General features: G+C 49.0%; 1 protein-coding gene across 21 annotated transcripts in view; it reads left to right on the top strand.

Moving 5' to 3' along the window:
* The window catches only part of EXD3 (exonuclease 3'-5' domain containing 3), a 254,263-nt gene that overhangs the window by 53,976 nt on the left and 179,892 nt on the right, over positions 1–20,395 (top strand). For 19 of the 21 annotated variants that reach the window (XR_010348975.1, XM_064393456.1, XM_064393451.1 and 16 more), the window contains one exon: positions 1,766–1,878. Coding sequence is in view for 16 of the 21 variants with exons in the window: in XM_064393456.1 (XP_064249526.1) it covers positions 1,842–1,878 (37 nt within the window). In the remaining 5 variants the exon portion in view is untranslated. Of the gene's footprint in view, positions 1–1,765; positions 1,879–2,975; positions 3,090–20,395 lie in introns of all 21 variants that reach the window. The other 2 variants (XM_064393463.1, XM_064393462.1) reach the window with 1 other exon arrangement.

Here is a 20,395-nt window from a genome sequence, read left to right as displayed (position 1 = left end):
AGGCAAGGAATGAGAGAATAGCCTTTTGAATGGAGAACAATGGAATTACATTTCATGTTAATTCCTGAATTGCTCTCACAGGATATGAAAAAGCAAGGCTTGAGGGATTTCAGGTCATGTCAAGGTCAAAAGAAGCCCCAAGGAGAAATTGTGACTTTTTTTTACTGTTCAAAGGAATTGAAGTGTCTCGGAGTGTCTTCTGGTGAGAAACTTTTACTGTAGTAGAAGCCCCATCTTGGGGCTTGTTAGAGCTGCTCTAGATCTGGGTGTGACCCCAGGACGCTACTAAGAGGGAGGCTTTGGTTCCCTGTCCCCCAGGAGTCCTCAGGTCTTGCTGGGATTCCCATACAGTGATTTTTGAAGAGAGTGTCCTGAGATCCAGTCCAAGCTCTGCCATCTGCCCAAGCCTGTGTTTGTTAGTTACTGTGGTGGGGTCCCGTGGGACACAACCTGGAAAGCCACTGCTTGTGAATGGGGAAATTCTTCCCCTTTGCCCAACTGCTGAGCAGAGCCAAATTCTTCAGAGTCCTTGACCATGAATCTGCCATTTCAGTGGGTTTGCGTTTTTTGACAGATCATGGATGAATTACAGCCCTGGGTTTGGGTTTTTTGTTGTTGTTTTTTTGGGTGGTTTTTTTTTTTTTTGTTCGTGTTTTTTTTTTTTTTTTTAGCTAAAGACCTCAAAGAAAGCGGTGCCCTTTGCTTGCACAATGTGTTGAGGTTAATTCTGACCCTCTGGATCATATCCACAGCTGCTTGCACTTGGCAGGTTTCCTCCCAAAGGTGACTCTCCCACTGCCTGCTGAGAATCCAAACCTTTTGAATGACCCTGAGCAACATACACCTTATGCTAGATGTGGGGAAGAGACTTCCAGAGTCACAGATGATCTGTGGAGAGCAGGAGGCTGTTCCTGGAGGCATCTGGATGCACTGCTTGGTCTGTGTTGTGTCCTGCTCCCTGGCTTCCACTGCTCCACAACAAACCCAAGGTGCTGCTGTGCCTCCAGCCAGCACAGGGACTTCAATCACTTGTTGTTATTGCCTCTCTGTTTGTGTTTTTCTAAGCATTTGTGTTCCACCAGCACACTCAGAGTGAGTGCTCTCGAGGGGGAATTTCCTTCCTGGTAAACAATCCTGCAGTGTGATTCAGCAGGAAGGATGTGGTGGTTAAGGCACTGGACTGGGATTTGGGAGACAGGGGTTCTGTTCCTAACTCTACCACAGTCAAGATATGATGATGAGTGGAAGGGCAAGCAAACAAAGAGAAGGAGCTGTGTAGCTGTGGCAAAAACACATTTTTACATGGCCTGTTAGTCTGGATTGGGGTTAGGTAGGTCTGGGGTTTGAAGGGAATCATAGGATCTGCTGAGTTGGAAAGGACCTCAGGTTCATCGAGTCCAACTCTTCATCCCGTGCAGGAGTTTTGTTTGGCTACTCAAGTGAAGACATTAGGGACTCCTGTTTGTGCAGTTCAAATCTGGAACTCAGCTTATTCCAAGAACCCAGCTGTGTTTTTAATATGTTGTTTTACCTCCCATGGGCTCTCAGATGCCACTTTCCAGGGCTTCTTGGTTGACTCCATTCAGTTTCCCAATGCATTCTCTGATCTTCAGGCTCCTATGGCTCCCACACCAAGCTGCACATGTATGTAGGTTCTCCCCTCTCCTGCTAAATTCAAGGACAACACACCACACACAAGATACTCTCTTTCTCACACAGGGTGAAGCTCCTACAGTTTGACAGTAACTCTACATTCTCTTTCCAGAAACAAGAGCTTGGGCTGCATCTCTGAGTTTAGACCTCCAACCTCAGCATCCTGACCTGGTGCCGCCTTTGGGAGGATGAATCAGGACGGTTACTCAAGTGATCAGCCCACGGGTGAGTTTTCATTCAGCATGATTTGCTTTCCATTTATTTTCTTACTGCTATTGGAGAAGAATGCTGAGTCACAAATAAAGCGAAACATGTGAATCAATGCCAAATTGCATGCCATAAAGATTATTGGATCTTTGAGGTTTCCTGTCCATATCTGGGTACCAGCATTCTTAGAATTCTAGTCCAGGTTGAAAATTTTTCTAGCAATTTTTTTCTGGAAGTTCTCACCAGTTCAGAAGAACACGGGGGTTTTATTACTGTGTTAGACAACTCATTCTGCTATTTGCCATTACTTAGTTTTCTCATTAATTGCATTGGTAATTGGTTACCCTTTGCAGCAAGGGAAGATGTGCACACACCATTGTCAGGTATGTCCCATCAGGTCCAAGGGTCAGGGTCCCTGCTGGAGAGATTGGATAGACAGGAATTTGTTACTTCTGGCTCAGACCTGCCATAAATTTGCTCTCTTCTTTCATCCCCACCTTTGGCTGTGGGAGCTCAGCCTCGCCGGGTGCTGCTGGCAGTTTGTGCTGGGAGAGGTGGATGCCAGGGGCTGTGCCTGCGGCCTCCCAGGCTCTGCTCAGCCTGGGCTTTTTTGGAAGTGTCAAGGGGCATTCTTAGCTCTGACGTGAGGGCTATTTTTTGACAGTTCCCATTGTTCCCCACTCTTTGTTCGTGGGTGAGGTCTTTTTGTCTGAGGCCTTTGTCAGAAATAGAGGCTGTTAGGAGAGCTGTCTGCTCACAGGTTGGGGGAGTTTTCTTTTGTTGTTGAGTCCTGAGAATTTCTTTCTTGCTTTTACAGACTCGCTTGGGCAAACTTGCCCAGACAAATGAGGGGATTGCTGGGATCTCCCCTTGCTGGGCCTGCAGGGAGAGGGGTCCTCAGAGCCACCACCCATGTGCCCTGCTCTGGCTGTCTCAGGCCACATGACTGGGGCAGAGCAATTTTGGTTTTGAACATCTGCCTACACTAAAGCCCTCACCATTGTCCATGGGTTTGAATCTGGGGCTCAAAAAGGGAAAATTTTAGAAAAATTCCTGTGGTAGTATGAAATACCTACTCTCTAATACTCAGCATGTACTTTTATTACTGTGAACAGGTGATGATGACACATCAGGATGTCATGGAGATTCATGAATCATCCACAGAAGGACCTAGAGGCTGGGTTTGGGGAAAAAGACATTCAAGTCTCTATAACATATCCTGGGTGCTGGTGAGAAATGTCTGGTCAGAATATTCATAGATTGCTCATTGCAGCTTTCTTTTTTGTAGGTGTAATAACTGTAGTGGTTTGAGTTTAGATCCACTCTCTAAAACAGGAATGAATCTGTCCGGAGGGACTAATTTTCAGTGTATCACTTAGGTACATTTTACACCTCCTGTTGAAGTGCTTAGTCCTGGTTGCTCTTGGAGTCAAGTCCTGGGTTAGACAGGTGTGATTGCTGGTGATTTATATCCTGACTGAGGATAGGGATCTTCCAGTCTGGACCTCCATTTGTACAGCTTCCAGCACCACCTATTGAGTTTTACATTGTTGGTTCATTTAATTCTCTAAGTTGCCACTGGAGCTATACTTAGAGAGGAAGGATATTATAATCTTGTGAAAGATTAAAATACTGTTACTGTAATCCAGCTGGAAGGGGAGACCTTTTCTCAGGGTGAGAGACAGCCAAGGTTTTTCCCATTCTGTCCTCCCCTTACATGCAGGAAGGAAGTACTGGCAAAGGCCCCCTGAGCTTCCTGACGGCTCGGGAGTGCTCCAGACACAGCCCTCTCCTCCATCCATCACCAGCGGCCAAACAATCGCCAGTGCAGGGGGAAAACACCCAGCTGGGACAAACACCGGGAGCACAGCCTGGGACACAGCCTGGGGGCACAGCCTGGGAGACAGCTTGGGACCAGAGCCTGGGGACACAGCCTGGGAGACAGCCTGGGGACACGGACTGGGACACAGCCTGGGGACACGGACTGGGACACAGCCTGGGGACACAGCCTGGGGGCAGAGCCTGGGGACACAGCCTGGGGACAGGGACTGGGGACACAGCCTGGGAGACAGCCTGGGGACACAGCTTGGGAGCACAGCCTGGGGACACAGCCTGGGACACAGCCTGGGGACACAGCCTGGGGACACAGCCTGGGGACACAGCCTGGGACACAGCCTGGGGACAGAGACTGGGGGCACAGCCTGGGGACACAGCCTGGGGGCAGAGCCTGGGGACACAGCCTGGGGACAGGGACTGGGGACACAGCCTGGGAGACAGCCTGGGGACACAGCCTGGGGACACAGCCTGGGGACAGAGCCTGGGGACACAGCCTGGGGGCACAGCATGGGGACACAGCCTGGGACACAGACTCGGGACACAGCCTGGGGGCACAGACTGGGAGCAGAACTTGGGGACACAGCCTGGGGACACAGACTGGGGACACAGCCTGGGATACAGCCTGGGACACAGACTGGGGACACAGCCCTGCAGCCCAGCACCAGCCAGCTCCTCTGAGGCTGGGCCTGGCAGCAGGCACTGCACACTGGCTGCCCTTCCTTTCATCACTAAGTATCTTAATAATCGAAGCTCCCCTTCAAAGAAGCACCTCAACACATTAGAAAGGGATGAAGGGAGGCAAAGGGTGATGTTTGCTGAGGAGCTGCTGTGCTGGCGGGTGGTGGGGCCAAGGAGGTGCTGGGGATGCTCGGGGGTGCAGAGCACCCTGGCTGATGTGTGGGTCCCTGTGGGTGCTGGGATGAGGCAGAGCTTTCTATCAGCTCTTCAGGGCAGTGCTGAGGCAAAGCCATCTGTGGTGCCTTAAGGAAGGAGGAACCTTCCTTAAGTCAGGTGGGGGCCTCACCTTTGACTGGATCACCTTTGCTGAATAGGATTCTCTCCAAGAAGAGGCTCAGAACTGAACTGGGATCTTCTTCCCTGTATCACTGCTTTTGTTTAAGTGCTGCATTACAATATTTGGGTCATATTTCCAGATCTATCTGCTCTGTAACCTGTTTTTAACCATTCATTAAACCAGGTATTTGGGTTTATATTTTTCAGTATGGCTTTGGTATCCTCACAAACTTGAGCTAGGAATTTCTCCCTAAAAGTACCTGAAGGGGGGTTGTAGTGAGGTCGTGGTTTGGTGTCTTTTGCCCTGTGCCAGGGGACAAGCCAAAAGGAAACGGCCTTAGTTGAAACAGGGAAGGTTCAGATTAGATATTAGAAAATTTTTTTTCACTGTAGGAGTGGTCAGGCTCTGTGCTGACTATGTGCAGGGGCACCTCCTCTTCCCAGCCAAATGTACATTTCTGGGGTTCTTTCATTCATCTGTTTCACTTTTTTATTGTCCTTTGTCTGGGCTTGCAGCAGGCATGGGGTGGGCAGTAATCTCCTTAAGTGCTTTTACAATACTCTGCAGGGACAGAAATAATTTTTTATTTAAGGTCTATAAAGAATGTAGGATTATGGAACCCTTATTTTAAAGGGTTAGCACTGCATATTTTAAATGTGCAGTGCTAACACTTATTTTTAAATCTATCAGAAATGCACATAAGCAACATTAAGTGAAAAACAAAAGAAGGTAAGAAGTTCCTGGGGATGGGATGGATAATAAACAGCAGCCCTGGCTGCATGGTTATGAAAACATTAACCCAAAAAATTGACCCATCTGGCCTAGAGCTAGAGAACAGCAGGTTTCCCCATGCTCAGTGCTGGGTGTAGATGCTGAAAGTTGAAGCTGTCAACTTTAAAGTAAAAAAAACCAAACTCAGCAACCTGGTTTCAGGTCCTGCTGCAGACCCCAGGCTGCTGGTGGCATTTGGGACTCTCATTTCCCTGTCTGAGAGAGCATTAATGTTCCCCTTTGTGACTGCACACAGCAAAGTGCTCACATTAATAGCATGCAGCATTTTAAAATTTCCTTCTAGAAAATAACTGATTGTGTGTTTGCTTGTCCTGGACATCCTGTTTGGAAGGAGGCACCACTCGAATGGTCATGGGTGTGATTCTGCTCAGGTCCTTCATGCATTGATCTCATCATTATTTCATTAACCTAATGAAATGGGTTAATGGTAATTTCATTAACCTAATGATGCCCTGTGACAGCAAGGGGTTAAAGAAGAGACAGGACTGTGATTTTTTGGCAGTGTCCCATGAAGTCCAAGCATGCCAGCTGGAGATGAACCCACGAGCAATGAGGGGAATGTGGTATCCTGGAACAGGCCCTGAGGAGGTTGTGTCAGGACACTGGGCTGGAAGGACTGGGAATTCTCAAAGAAGGGAGAGCAGGCAGCCTGTCCTGACTGCCAGCCTGTCCTGACATGTGGCTGTTGTAGTTCATGGCTCAAGGGAAGTCTTGGGACTGCCAGAGTCTTGGAAAAGACAAAGAAATAAGCTTGTGATTGTAAGTGCTGTTTGCTCAGGGATACAAAAACACTGTGTACCTGGGAAGAAGCATGTTTAGATTGGATATGTGGTCATACAGCAGAAACTGATGGATATTGAAAGAGTTTTCCAGGAATTGCCTGCTGGTCTCTACATTCCTTTTTGCAAAAAGGCATGGAGTATAACAGCTGCTTCCACCCACTCTGGTTCTTCCACATAAATCTAGTGAAGAAAAGGGTCAAGTTAAATCCAACTGTCCCAAATACCTTCCCAAACCCTAGCAAGGTTCAGGTAACAAGCCTTGGTGGAAGAACATCCTGTGAAATCAAACAAGCACTAGTGATGAGGGAGACGGGAGGTGACACTGTCCTGCAGCCCGGGACTGCGGTGCTGCCGCTCGGTGCCTGGTGCCCTGCAGTGCCTGGCGGGCTGCAGGGCTCCCTGCATCCTTCTCGTCCTGCTGCACAGCCCTGGCTCCTGGGCAGATGTGCTGTGTGCCCTGGGGGAGCAGGGGCTGCCTGCAGCACGTAAGCACAGCTCTCCAGCCCAGGTGCTGGAGCACAGCCCTGCCCGGGTGTGTGGGCAGGGAGGGACTCGTTTGTGCTGCACTGGGAACAGAGAGCAGTGGACACGTCCTGCTCAGAGGCTGCAGCAGGGTTTGCTGTGTGTGATTGTGCCTTCTTTTAAATTAAACTATTTTGCAAGCACTTCCTTCCTGCATTTCTCAGAAGGAGGGAGGGGGGTGTGCAAAGAATGTTGAACTGCCTTTGACGGAGGAGGAAAATTGAAGAAAACAAGAGATGCAATCCTAACTACTGACCTTTTACTTGAGCTTGGTGATGTTTTTCAGCAGCAGAGCCTCTGGGGAGTAACAGCATCCTCCTTGCTATTGTGCTGCCTGCCCAAAAAGGGGGCTAAAGTTCAGCTTTTATGATGTTCTCACTCTGGGCTTGTGGGAAAAAGGCCACATTCCCTTTCTTAGGTCATACGAGTGCAAGAGATGACAGAGTCCTACAGTCTAACCCCAGGGCAGGAGGCCAGTGCAGAATGGGACTGGGATAGACAGCTTGGTAAATACACTGCCAGCTTTTTCTCCTTATGGAGAGTCACAGCAGGTGGGAGGGTAATTTACATTGTTAAATTAAAAGGCACTGATTTATTTTATGTTGGTGTGTTATTGTTTCATAAGAGCACATGGGTTGCCATAACTTGTGATGGACTCTTGCACTTTATTGTTAAATCCTCCTTTTCCACTTTGGTCAACAGTTACTGGAAATGAGCGTTATCTACCAGGACAAAAACAAGAGGCAAACAAGCACAAAACAAAATCCCAGCCTCCTCCCCAGCAAACTAGAGGTTTTCAGGGAACCCTCCATAGTTCTGAGGACTGGGATTATTGCAGTGGATGTTCTCAAATGGTGCTCCTTGGCTCTCAAACTGCTCCCTGTACCTGGGGCCTAAAGAGACACTGGTCCCTTTGCTCATAGTCCTGATCAGGCTCTGTGTCTTTGAGCTGTCACCTGGTCTGTCTCCCTTCCTTCACCCACATCTGGTGTTTCTCTCCGTTGAGGCTTCCTTCAGCCTTGTTGAGATGTTGTTCAACAGACATTGAGCTGGAGTTTTCTCATGGCATGATCCTGACTGTGCTGTGCTTTTTGAAATGCAGGATCTGGGAGCAGAGGAGGTGGTTCTGCTGGAGAGGCTGCCTATTGTAAGGATAAATTCTGTTGTAAAATTAAAATTTCTATAAGGCATGCTGTTTAAAAAACAAATCTGGATGATGCTGACATCCACCTGTGCACTGACATCCTTTGGCAGTGCTGGTGACTCTGCTCCAGGGACTCAGTGTGCTGATCAGCTCACACCCCACCTCCATGAGCAGCAAGCTGAGAAATCCTGTGCTGGGGCTGCTGTGTGACTCTGCCTTCAGCTGGAGTCTTGTCTTCTGCATGGCAGAGCACATAAACCCTTCAATTCACTGAAGGATAGCTGTGACTGCCTGATGTGTAGTCAGTGCTGTGAGTTCTGTGTGATAAGGAAAGCTGTGTGTTCTGGCAGAGTGGAGCAAGTGGAAGTGCTGACTGATCAAACAGCTGAATCACAGCTGCAAGAGAAAGGTCTTGCTCCTGCCCTTCTCTCTCACGCCTTTGCACCCAGTCCTGGCACATGAGTCACCTCTTTGCTCCTGTGCTGGTACCTTGGAGCCTTCACTGAGTTGGGCCAATTCCTTGGCCCAGCAAGAGCAGATCTGTGTTTTGGCCAAGGTCATTTTCTGTGGGGGTGAAGCAGAGGGACAGCTCCCATCTCTGCTTGGGGACAGGGACAGGAGCCAGGGCACGGCTGGGGCTGGGCCAGGGCAGCTCAGGCTGGAGCTCAGGGCAAGGCTCTTCCCCCAGAGGGTGCTGGCACTGCCCAGGCTCCCCAGGGAATGGGCACGGCCCCGAGGCTGCCAGAGCTCCAGGAGCCTTTGGCCAGCACTGCCAGGGATGCCCAGGGTGGGGTTGTTGGGCAGGGACAGGGGCTGGGCTGGGTGATCCCTGTGGGTCCCTCCCAGCTCAGGACATTCTGTGATTCTAATCACAACAACTGACTTTGCCTTTGGACAGCTCATGTCCTAAGTAGAATGTCTTGGCACCAGCCAGGTGATGCGATACAGCCAGGTATTTATTGAGAGTGCTTGAGGAAAAGTGCAGACACCAAGCCCACCTTTGGGTGGCTGTTTTAGGGGCACAGATGTGTTGGTGTTCCCTCCTTACCGGGATACCCCACCCTGTGGCACGGTGAGCTGTGAGACTGTGGCCAGCTCACCCACCTTGTTATTTTTGATGTGATCTTTGACATTGAGCCTTGCCTTTGTGGTGGCCTCCAGTGATTGACCCTCACATGTGGCAAACACAAATACCCAGTTACCTGAGCATGCAGGCAGATCTGTGGGTTCTCAAGGAGATAGATGAGGTGCTTGGAGTCTGTCAACGCTCTGGCATTTCTGGTTGTCACAGTGAGGGGTGGAGGGAAATGAATGCTGTGAAAATAAGCCTGAAGATGAGGGAGGTTTGCCACAGACAAGGGATTTGGACCCACGATGTGAAGCCCGGGGCAGTGGCATTCAGGCAACACCTGAAGTGTGTCTGGTCAAGGCAAGATCACAGCCCCTGAAGATTACTTAATATTTCTCTGTCTTTCTGGTCACAACTATTGATTTTCATATCTGCCAGGACTTGCCTGTGGCACCTTGTGGTGCTGTGTGGTGCAGGTGCTGGCCATGCATTCCTGCCCCACTGTTCCCCTCCTCCCTCTCCCAGCACTGAGTGGCTCTGGTGGCTGTGGAAGATCCAGCATCCCTGCTGGCCCCCTGGGAGGTGCCCATTTCACAGAGCTGTAGGCTTTGGCTCTACACATCGCTCATTTAACCTTAATTTTGGCTAATCTGAGAACGGATCTCTTTTCATTTTCTGCTGGATGCACTTTGCACTGAGCTGTACAGACATTGGGAGGGAGAAGAATTTGTCTAAATTGTTTGTTTTTACTTGGGAAAAAAGAAATGCAGATTTATTACCAGTTTTCCCTCCCCAGGGCTCTCCCTCAGCAAAGCCCTGCTTCGGTGGCAGAGGTTTGCAGCGATTCAGCACGACAAAAGTTCACACAGTTCAGAGCTCCAACAATTACAGAGGAGCTTTTCTTGGGATTTTTAAAATGTCCTAGACACAATTAAAAGAATTTCTCAGCAAGGAGAGTGCAAGCTGGGGACTCTCCGGCAGATGTAATCACTCAAGGAAAACTTTGTTTGGCTTGGCTGGGCCCTGCCTTCGTTCCACGCTCTTTCGTCCCACCACCAGGCTTTGTCTCAGCCTTTGCAGTGTCTTTCTGTCTGTCTTTTCCTCTTTCCATCTGCCCCACATTCCGCTGCAGGCTGAATGGGACAGCCTTAACCTGGCTACTTCCAAGACAAACAGCAAGTCAGATGGAAAAAAGGGGGGCCCTTGGCTGCCAGGGGGCTCCGTGGTCACTCACTTCCTAGAATTAAAGGCTGGGAGTTGATCTGTAAGCCAGCCAAGCCAGAGACAATGACTGGGTTCCCATTTTGTTCCTTTGATACTGTCTTAAATATGTGCAATGACTGGGAAAACAAAATTTGCATAAAGCAGAAGTCCACTTTCTGATGCAGATGTGTCCTACCCTGTGTCCTCCAGTGTAGATGGCACAGGTGGCAAAGCGCAGCTGTTGTGTCTTACAGGGTTTTGGGAAGCAGGCGTGTTCTTAGAGAACGGAGCTCTAACAATTCCTGGCTATGATGGGATGGTTTTGGTAGCCACATTGGTGGGATGGGTACAGCTGGAATTCCGGTGTCGGGCTGCATGGTCCTTGTGAGTCACTTCCAGTTCAGGAGGTTCTGTGATTTTGTAAATCAACATGGGAGATGCATTAAAGCCACTGTGACCCCAGGTCAGTTCAGCATGTCCAGCCAGGCCCTGGTTTCATGCCATGGCTTGCCCAGCCTCTGGACAGGGGTATTGCCTGTCCCACGTGTGACAGGGGTGTGAAGGTGCCTTCCCCTGCTCCAGAACCACCCCTCGACAATGCTGCTGTGCTTTTTGGATGTGAGATTTTCAGCTCTAAACCCCAGAGTGCTGCTGGGCTGTACCAGCTCGTGGTGATTAGAGAGCAGGTAATTATTGACTGTATGGTTTGCAGGTTCTGTCACTGATGAAGCTGGGATAAAAAGTGGGCAGATTCCCTCTGAGGCACTGAGGTTCATTTAAAATGCTGCAAAGTGCCTCAGGTAGGGTGGGAGGCCTGAGAAGTGCCTGTGAACTGGTGCTCATGAGCACAGAGCCCTTGAGAGCAGCCTGAGCTCCCTGTGCAGCCCCCAACCCTCTGTACACCCCCCCAGCGGGCCCCAGGCAGGGCTTGGGGTGGCAGATATCACACACTGAGCTGGCTCTCTGCTTTCATTCAGTTCTGTAACTCGGTACCACACACTAAAGAGACTTTCCATTGGTATTCAGGGCTCATATCCCAGCTCTGCACGGTTTTCTGCGGCTTCCAAGGGAAAGGACTTTTCCATGCATAATTTAATCACGTTCAGCACGGCAGCAGTGGGATTTTTTTTTTTACAGAAAGTCTATAACATCTCCTTGGTGAACTCCTATACTTTGAGAACTCTCAGTGCGCTTGCTTATCTCGCTCTCTCAGATAAACACCTCTCAGCATCCTGTTTTTCTTGTGCCATATGAACAGGAAGAGAGCGATTGTTTGAGATGTGCGTCAGTCAGAGCTGGAACCAGGCAGCCCCTTACCCTCCCCATCACCATGGAAACCACCAAATCCCTTCAAACACATTGGTGCTGAGCTGACAGGTATCCTGGCTTTTCCACTTAGCCTCCCCAGAGCTATGATTTTAACGTGCAGGACCTCTCAAAAATACTTTTTTTAAAATTTTATCTAGGAGGTGCAGCTATAAATTTTGTAAGGGAACAGCCATCACTACTTTTGTCTTAAGTAGCAGTGAGATCCTGGATTTGGTGCTAGGAGCATTGGAAGGGCTCGGAGGCAGCTCTGCAGTCAGTGGGAGTGTGGTGTGAGGGACTGGGCAAGGTTCTGCCTGAGCCTTGTGCAACGTCTGCAGCGTGTCCTGGACAAGTGGCTTCAGCCAGCCAGCCTTGGGAAAAACTGTTCTGCAATCACTTCAGGGTGACCTGGAGAGCTTTGTGTGTGGACAGAGCAGATTTGGGATTTGGGAATGATTGGAACTGTTGCTGGCACCTCAGGGTGGGGATTTTCAAAAGCTGCAGCAGAAATAGGGATGAAGAATGCATTGTTTGAAGGTTCTGATAATGCTGAGTGTCACTGCTGGTCTAGTGGCAGTGTCCCTTCCCGTGGCAGCGGAGTTGGAATGAGATGATCTTTAAGGGCCCTTCCAACAAACTAGGCTGGGATTCTACCAGAGATGGAGTTTTAATCTACCATTCTGAGATGTAGGAGGAAGAAATATCCAGAGGAAGAAGGAGAAATTCTTTTAACTTTGGGGTTTAACCACTGTTTTATTCAACATAAGCAAAGCAGCAATTTCCCTCTGCCTCTGGAGGGCTGGGCTCAGCCTGGACAGATGGTCTCCTCCACTTTGTTTACCTGAGTAAACATGTCACCATGTCCCTAGGTGCCACATCTTCACCTTTTCTGAACACTTGCAGGGCTGATAGCTCCTCCCAGCACTGCCCAGCACTCTGGTTCTGCCCAGGGCCTGACTGGCTCAGGACCACTGACCTGGGAAAGGGAGGGGCCCTGCCCCATTCAGCAATGTGCTGCTGCTGAAATGTGCTCAGGGGAGGAACTGGCAGAAGAAAAGCTGGGAAAGTATTTTATGCAAGAATCAAACTATTGTTACTGTTCTCAAAAGAAAGTTGGATGGCTTCAAAATATGTAGTACAGCTTTTTAGAATTACCAGGTGGGTTTTTTCATCTAAAACTACTTAGGATGCACAGTTAAAGGTTGTTAGGTTTAGAACATGGGGATTTCCAGAGACATCTGGAGGCAAAAAAATAGATATAATTTTAGCTCTATGATAGTACTCTGGATCTGATGATTCTTTCCCATCCTGTGCTTGAGTCCTCTGGGGCTGCTGCTGTTCCTGGCAGTCTCAGTCTCTTACATAATTAAGAAGTTTCCCCTTTTATCCTGGACAATACCAGTTTTCTTCCCCTTTGCAGGGTTGATAAGTTTGAAAGAAGAAATGGTTAGTTTTCTGGAGTGCTGTTTTAGGTGTTTTTAAAGTGAATTTCCATTTCTATGAAAGTGCCATTAACTCAGTGCAAGGGCATTAACTGGCACCCTGGCTGTGACAGATCCTCCTGTGCCTGGCCTGAGGAGCTTGGCAGGACAGTGGGATGTGAGGAGGGGCTCATTCCACAGCACTGATTGTTGTCCTCCTTCTGGGAACGTGGTGACTCGCTCCTCACCCTTCCCTCAACACCAAGTTGGTTCATGAGAACAAAACCTAATTCTTTTCATCACTGGAAAAATGCATGGAGGTGGTGCCTAAAGGAAGTAAGGGTAGCCTGGCTGAATTTTTGAAGGAAAAGCAAAACTGTAAGATGAAACTGTGGGTTTTGTTTAAACAGTTTTGAACACAGGAGTCCAAACCCTGGTTTGGTCAGGATGGGGATCCACCCAGCTCAGGGCCTTGAGCCACCCCTCTGGCTGTGCCTGGCCATGAGGGTGGAGGGAGAGGTGTAAAATAGGAAGGGAATGAGGGACTGCAGTGCTGATCTCCCCTCCCAGGTGTGTCTCCACTGCCCTGTGCCAGGGATTGTCATCCTGGTGCTGCAGGGCCCTTGACACTGAGGTTAGAGCTCCTCTGAGAGAGGAGGAAACCATGTGAGAGTATTGACAACTACCTGCACAAGGTTTATGATTGTTACATTTTTAGGCTTTTATGAAGTTGGATTTCATCAACTGCCTAGAAAGCAACCTGTTGGTGTGATTTTTAGAATTGCTGTTTCTGTACAGATTGCTGCACTTCTTGTCCAGCCAGGGTGCACTGAAAGCACCCCCAAATGGCCTCTGTTTGTCTGAGGTGATGCCACACCTTGTTCAGGGTGACAGTGTGGGACAGGCTTCTTCACTCCTGGGCAAGGGAAGTTTCTGCTGCCCAGACTGGGTCATCTCAGGCACTGCAAGGATGTTCAGAGCTGGGTGACTCCTTGGTGAGGTTTCATTTTTATTTGTTGAGTTGGCACCAGCTCTGAAGAGCACCCTCTGCTCCCATACTGGGTGTGGTGCCTAGGTGTGGTAAGGGAGGGGATTCTGCCCCTCTGCCCTGCTCAGGTGAGACCCCACCTGCAGAGCTGCCCCAGCCCTGGGCCCAGCACAGGAGGAGCTGGAGCTGCTGGAGAGATCCAGAGGAGGCCACAGAGCTGCTCCAGGGCTGGAGCCCTCTGCTCTGGAGCCAGGCTGGGAGAGCTGGAGGTGCTCACCTGGAGAGGAGAAGGCTCCAGGGAGAGCTCAGAGCCCCTGCCAGGGCCTGAAGGGGCTCCAGGAGAGCTGGAGAGGGACTGGGGACAAGGGATGGAGGGACAGGACACAGGGAATGGCTCCCACTACCAGAGGGCAGGGCTGGATGGGATATTGGGAATTAGGAATTGTTCCCTGGTCTCGGGATCTCCTCTGGTTTGGTTGGGAAGATCCCGAGGTGTGTCTCTGTTAAAAGTCTCTTTTCCCCAACCCAGCAGCCGAAGAAGGAGTCAAGAAGTCTTTGGTTCATGTTCTCAAGGCTGTTTATTATTTCTTTATCTCAAACATTTTCTGTCTGGCCTGCCAAGATCTGTTCAGCAGGTCAGCTCAAGGCACACTCCCCGCCTCTCGGGCTGGTGCTATCTTTTTATACTAAAAACTACATATACTGTGTTTACAATTATGTTCCAATACCTATCACCTATGTTAGACAGTGACTTTCTAACCTAAACCAATCTGTGAATGACAATATCATCCTGAACATGGATGCCAGGGAGAAGAAAGAAGAAGGACAGGGCACGCCCAAATCCCTCCATCTTGGAACCCTGACCCCCATGTACAGAATTCCAAACTCCCCTGTACAATGCTCCAAAATTTTTACCTTCACCCTGTGATTGCTACTACTATGCTATTTAAACTTTTGTGACCTGTAATTCTTCATATAAGGCTGGTAATTTCCTCTATGGGTTGAGATAGAATTCCCAGGTGTCTTTGGCTTCCTGCCAGGGGCTCCAAGCCCCTGCCAGGGCTTTGAACCATCCAGAGCATCCAGAGGGATGCCCTGGGTTCTGACACCCTGGGAGGGTGGGCAGGCCCTGGCACAGGGTGTCCAGAGTAGCTGTGGCTGCCCCTGGATCCCTGGCAGTGTCCAAGGCCAGGCTGGACAGGGCTTGGAGCAGCCTGGAACAGTGGGAGGTGTCCCTGCCGTGGCAGGGGGGGAATGGGATGGGCTTTGAGGTCCCTCTCAGCCCAAACCAGTCTGGGATTCCATGGTGGTGGTGCTGGTGTTGCTCAGGTGTCTGCACACTCTGGGGGAGAGCGGAATGTGGATGCTCTTGGGGCTGTGGGGAGAGGGGGAGGAAAGCCCCTCTTTGGAGCACAGGGGGGGCTGTGCTGAGCCTGCCCTGCCCCACAGAGCCTGGGGAGCAGCTCTCCAGGCTCTCCATTGACAAAAAGCACTAAGAAAATAAGAGGGCAATGTCACTGCCTGTTGTGCTCAGCCAAGCAAGCCTTCTCTTTTAATGAGAGCGCATTTTGTTTGATCTGAGCTTTTTGGGGGGGAAATGATGAATTTTAGCCATTAGGAAAACAAAAGGCATGGTTATTTGTAAGGATTGTTTTATAAGAAGCATATGTGTGCTTTATTATTCTTTTGCTTGAAGTGTGGGGATTGTTTTCAGTTGGGAGGCTGCAGTAGAAGAATGTGAACTTCTGACTCACTTAGAAATCAAGCATGTATCAGCCAAATGCTGAGGGTTCCTATTATGTTTTCATAACTCAAATTTCTCAGAATGGAAAGGATCTCACTTGCCCTTAGTTAGAGAATGATTTTTGTTGCCATTGAGAAAGGCTGGCTTCTTTTCTAGAAAAACTTCTCTTACTTTCAATACACTGTTCATTTCCCTTTTCCCTCTCCAGCAGGGCAGTTTCTCCATGTTCTGCCTGTGCACCTCATTCTCCCCCATATTTCTGTTTGAGCTCCTAATTCTGCTTCTTCAATAATGATGTAGTCAGCAGCACAGACCAGGTATGGCTTCACACAGTGACCCCAGGAAACTGTGGGCTCAGCTAATGGCACCTGAGGAATTCTGGCTTTTGTCTAGAGGAACCAAGTGAGGAACATGAGATGAGTATTGTCTGCAGAGCCAGATGCAGCCCCAGCCATTCTGTGGTTGTGTGCTTGGTGTAAGCTTGTGCAAGGGCACTAGAGAACACACATTCATTGGGACTAATTCTGTGATACATGACTGCATGTTGGCACATTAACAGAGTAGTTCCAGAGCAGAGTCTTGTGGAGGAATTGTTGGCTGGTACCTTGTAAGGTGCATCACTGAGTCAGAAGTTTCTGTTAAACCAAGTCTGTCTGGAAGAAGATAAAGAGCCACAAAAAGATAAGCCTCTAGATACTGATCTCCTCCCTAAAGTGAAGCAAAATATTTCCTGCTGAGTGGAACAGCCATCTCAGTTGGATTGGAATAAAGCTTTGCCCCTGCTCTCAATGCAGGCAGAGAACTGGGCTGGGGTAATCACTCCAAGCTGACTTTTCCATCTGGCCTAAGAACAAAACATGAACTGGTTCTGCAGTTCCCAGGGATGGCTGGGCCAGCTTGTGGCAGTGTGTTAGGTGATGTGACCCCTTTAGCTCAGACCAATCCCAGCTGTGGGAATCTTCATCTGCTGTAGAGAGGCCGCAGGGACAGGCGAGCAGGAGGTGGCTGTCGTCACAGGGCTGGAGAAACAGAGCAGTCACAGCTGGCTGATGAATGAAGAAGTGTGGAACCATTCATCTCATACGAGGTTTCTGGTGATTGAAAATGAGCTGATATTCAAAGTCAGGTGATTGCAAGTGAGGAACTCAGCACATTTTTGGGATATTTTCCCCTCCTGTCTGATGTAGATCCTCCTACTGATTGCATTAGTGCAGAAGAGAAATCCAAATGTGTGGATGAAGAGCTGGAGGAGCAAGTAAGAAATGCCTTTCTTTCCTTTGGTGAACCTGGACTCCCAGGCCTCCCCAAAGGCTCTGTCTTTAATGTTCAAATTGCAGGGAGGTGTGTGGTGTGAGGAGCTCGGGGCTGTGGTTCCTGGTGTGGTTCCTTCCCTCCCGAGATGGGAAGGGCTTGGTGCAGCTGAGTTCAAAGCTCTGTGGATCAGCAAACAGCAGCTGAAACTGGACACAGAGCCAAGGCTGGAGTGAGCCACACAGGCCAAGTAACCAAGGACTCTCTCCATCTTCTTGCTTCATTTGCTTGCTGCGAGAGCTCAGCTAAATGCAGTTAGACATTCTCAAGCATATCTGCCTTTTGTGGGAAGCACAGTGAAGGAATGGGTTGCTGGGATGGGAAGGGAGTCTTGGTGCTCTGGAAATTGTGCTAAAGCAGAGCAATGCATTGTTTATAAAATGAAATAGTTTTGTGACATCTGATCCTCTTGTAAATTTGGCTCTGCTGGATTCAGTGGTGGAAATGGAGCAGCCTGTCCTGGCAGCATGCCCTGTCCCTGCAGGCAGTGCCACCTGAGCAGTGCAGGGCACCTCTGCCTGCTTTCAGTCCTTCGTGGGGGACCCATCACTGCAGTCAGTGGGGATTGGGATCAATCACCAAGTGCTGGCTCCTGACAATAAACTGAAAGGTTTATTTATGTTACATGTGCTCATTAAAGGGGGCACAGCATGAACACCTGGAAGGTGTCACAATCGGGGTTCTACAGAGGAATTTTGTACCTTTTGAATTACATCAGCTTGTCCTCAGCAGTTCAAATTTAGGCACTAGAAAATGTATCCATTTGCTCCATTAAGTGATACTATTTCTGTGCCTGTTGTTCTGCAAAAATAGCATGCACCTGATGTGAGTTGCAGCCACTTCTCAACAAAACTGAGACCAACTAGCTTTGGATAAGAGACTGTGATTAATTCACACATAACACACAATTTGTTTGTCCACAACTGCAATTTAAATGACCCAGAGTGGGTGTGCCCCTCATGCTGCTGGAGCAGAGAGGGTGAATGGCTCTGCTCACTCAAACCCCCAGCTTGTGCATTGTCTTCATTGAGGTATTGGAGTTTTAAAGTCCAAATGGGCCACCTGCCCTAAGGGGGACATGGAAACACCTTGAACTTTAGTTTTCCTTTCAGAAATACATTGCAAAGACATGTTGAGATAAGCAGGAGATTTTCACTGAGAACAGATTCCTGGGATTTACTGGGGCAGAAGGCACACAAAACAATAAGTAATAGTAAAAATTCACTGATTGTCTACTGGGTGGGTTGGATATTCCATTAAACATTTATTAAAATTTGGTTAACTTGCAGGACAGGGGGACAAGCTGGCTGCCTAAAGAAAACATAACCATTTTAGGGCAGCAGAGGGACAGCACCAATCTCAGGGACAGGAGCCAGGGCACGGCTGGGGCTGGGCCAGGGCAGCTCAGGCTGGAGCTCAGGGCAAGGCTCTTCCCCCAGAGGGTGCTGGCACTGCCCAGGCTCCCCAGGGAATGGGCACGGCCCCGAGGCTGCCAGAGCTCCAGGAGCCTTTGGACAGCGCTGCCAGGGATGCCCAGGGTGGGGTTGGTGGGGGGTCTGGGCAGGGACAGGGCTGGGCTGGGTGATCCTGGTGGGTCCCACCCAGCTCAGGACATTCTGTGATTCCATAAATTTGTTATTCATAATTAATATTTTGTTCTTGACTTTACCTGTCCATGGCTTTCAGCTGTGACAGTCTGGGGGCTCTGACCCTGCATTTCACTCACTTTTTCTACCATCTTTGGGGTTGCTTATTTTTCATTGAGTATCTTTCCTTCTGCTGACTGTAATTCTTCCAGGTTTTGGGCTACAAGGCATTTAATGGCTTTGGGCACAAAGAGAAAGTTTTTTCTCTTTGTGGAGGAGGTTTTTTCCTTGGGAAATTCCTCCTCTGGGGTTGGATGTCACCCTTTCCTCAAGTAAGAGGAGGCTCAGTCAGAACGGGGGGTTCTCTTGCTGCACTGGTGAATAATGCAGCAGAATTTTGCAAGGACACCACTGCAAACTTCACCAGCAAATCCAGTGCTTACCTCACCAGCCCCCAGGCATCGCTTTTGTTGTGATCACAGCAGGGTTTGAGTGACAGATGCACAAAGGAAATGGAGAGAATGAACAGAAAGTAGTTTATGGTTTTCCTCAAAGGCACTTTTCTAACTCAAAAATATAAGCCTTGTGGTTTATATGGTTTTGAAATGTAACCACAGATCTTGAGAACTGGAAGACATTTGATTTACCATCTCCTGCAATTTTGGTACCAGATTCAGGGCAGAACTCATTAATTTTCAGAATGAAAAACATTCAAAGGAAATATATTAGTGTAAAATGTTTAAAACAGGAACATGCTATTGGGAGAAACTGTCGGTGCCAAAACTTGAGGTCTTTTGTGTCTTGTTGGAGTTGGTGCAGATATGTCTTTTTGAGATCTCCACCAAAGTGCTTTAACCTTGATTTGGTGATGCTTTTCCAGCTGTTTTAAGGTCTGCAATCCCCTTTTTTTGGGAGCTGTGAAGGGTCAGTGTCAGACTGAGCAGTTTGTCTTGAGCTCAGTCTGGGAGCTGGAAGGGCTCAGCTGCCTGGGACACGTCTCCTGACCCTCCTCAGCTGCTCAAAGCTGGAGCAGGGAGACTGGTTTCTCTGACTTTCCACATTGGGGATTTTTAAAATTTTTTCTCCTGTTTTTGCTATTTTTCTTGTTTTTATTTTGCTCATAGAATGCCCCTTGCTAATAGCTGGATATCTCTCCAGGATGTAGGAAACTGTGCTGGACTGAAGTTCTCTTTAGCAGTGGAGCTTCTGGGTGTCCTTGGAGGGAAGGATGGGTTTTTTTGGCCCCATACTTGCCTTGTTCTTGTCCAGAGCTGAGCCCAGATGCCCTTGTGGTTCAGTTCTGAATATCTGGTTTTCAGTTACTTTGTTTTATCCCTCCTTACCTTGTACTTCTCCCTTGCTGCCTGCTGTGTGGAGCAGCCACAACATCTCCAGGGTTTTCTGGAAGGCTTGTGAAAGTCCCTGTTTTTCCTTGGATGTCCTGCTATGAGTTTAGTGCTGATTCTCTTCGTCCTTCTCGGATGTGGATGGGCAGGTACCTGTCTGGTGTCCCACCCGAGTATAGCAGTAGTTATTGATTAATTATCTGTGTCAAAGACACTTATTTTTCACATTCTAGGGGTGCCAGGAGAACTGTGAGGAGGACAGTCCTCCAAAGAGATCCTGCAGGAGGCAGAGCAGATGAATTGTTCATTTCTTTCAGGAGACCTTCACATTTCCATCTTCTGTCTCATCTGGAGAGCAACTGGATGCAATAGCTCCAGGGTCTGCAGGAGCTGCAGTGTCCCCCCTCTGGTGGGACCAGACCAGGGCACGAGGTGGTTTTGATCTCCTGTTTATGTCTGGCCCTGGGA

This window comes from Passer domesticus, chromosome 18, assembly GCF_036417665.1.
Source record: "Passer domesticus isolate bPasDom1 chromosome 18, bPasDom1.hap1, whole genome shotgun sequence".
Classification (NCBI taxonomy): domain Eukaryota; kingdom Metazoa; phylum Chordata; class Aves; order Passeriformes; family Passeridae; genus Passer; species Passer domesticus.
The sequence above is the reverse complement of the archived record's forward strand: the minus strand, read 5'-3'. Positions and strand labels throughout refer to the sequence as shown.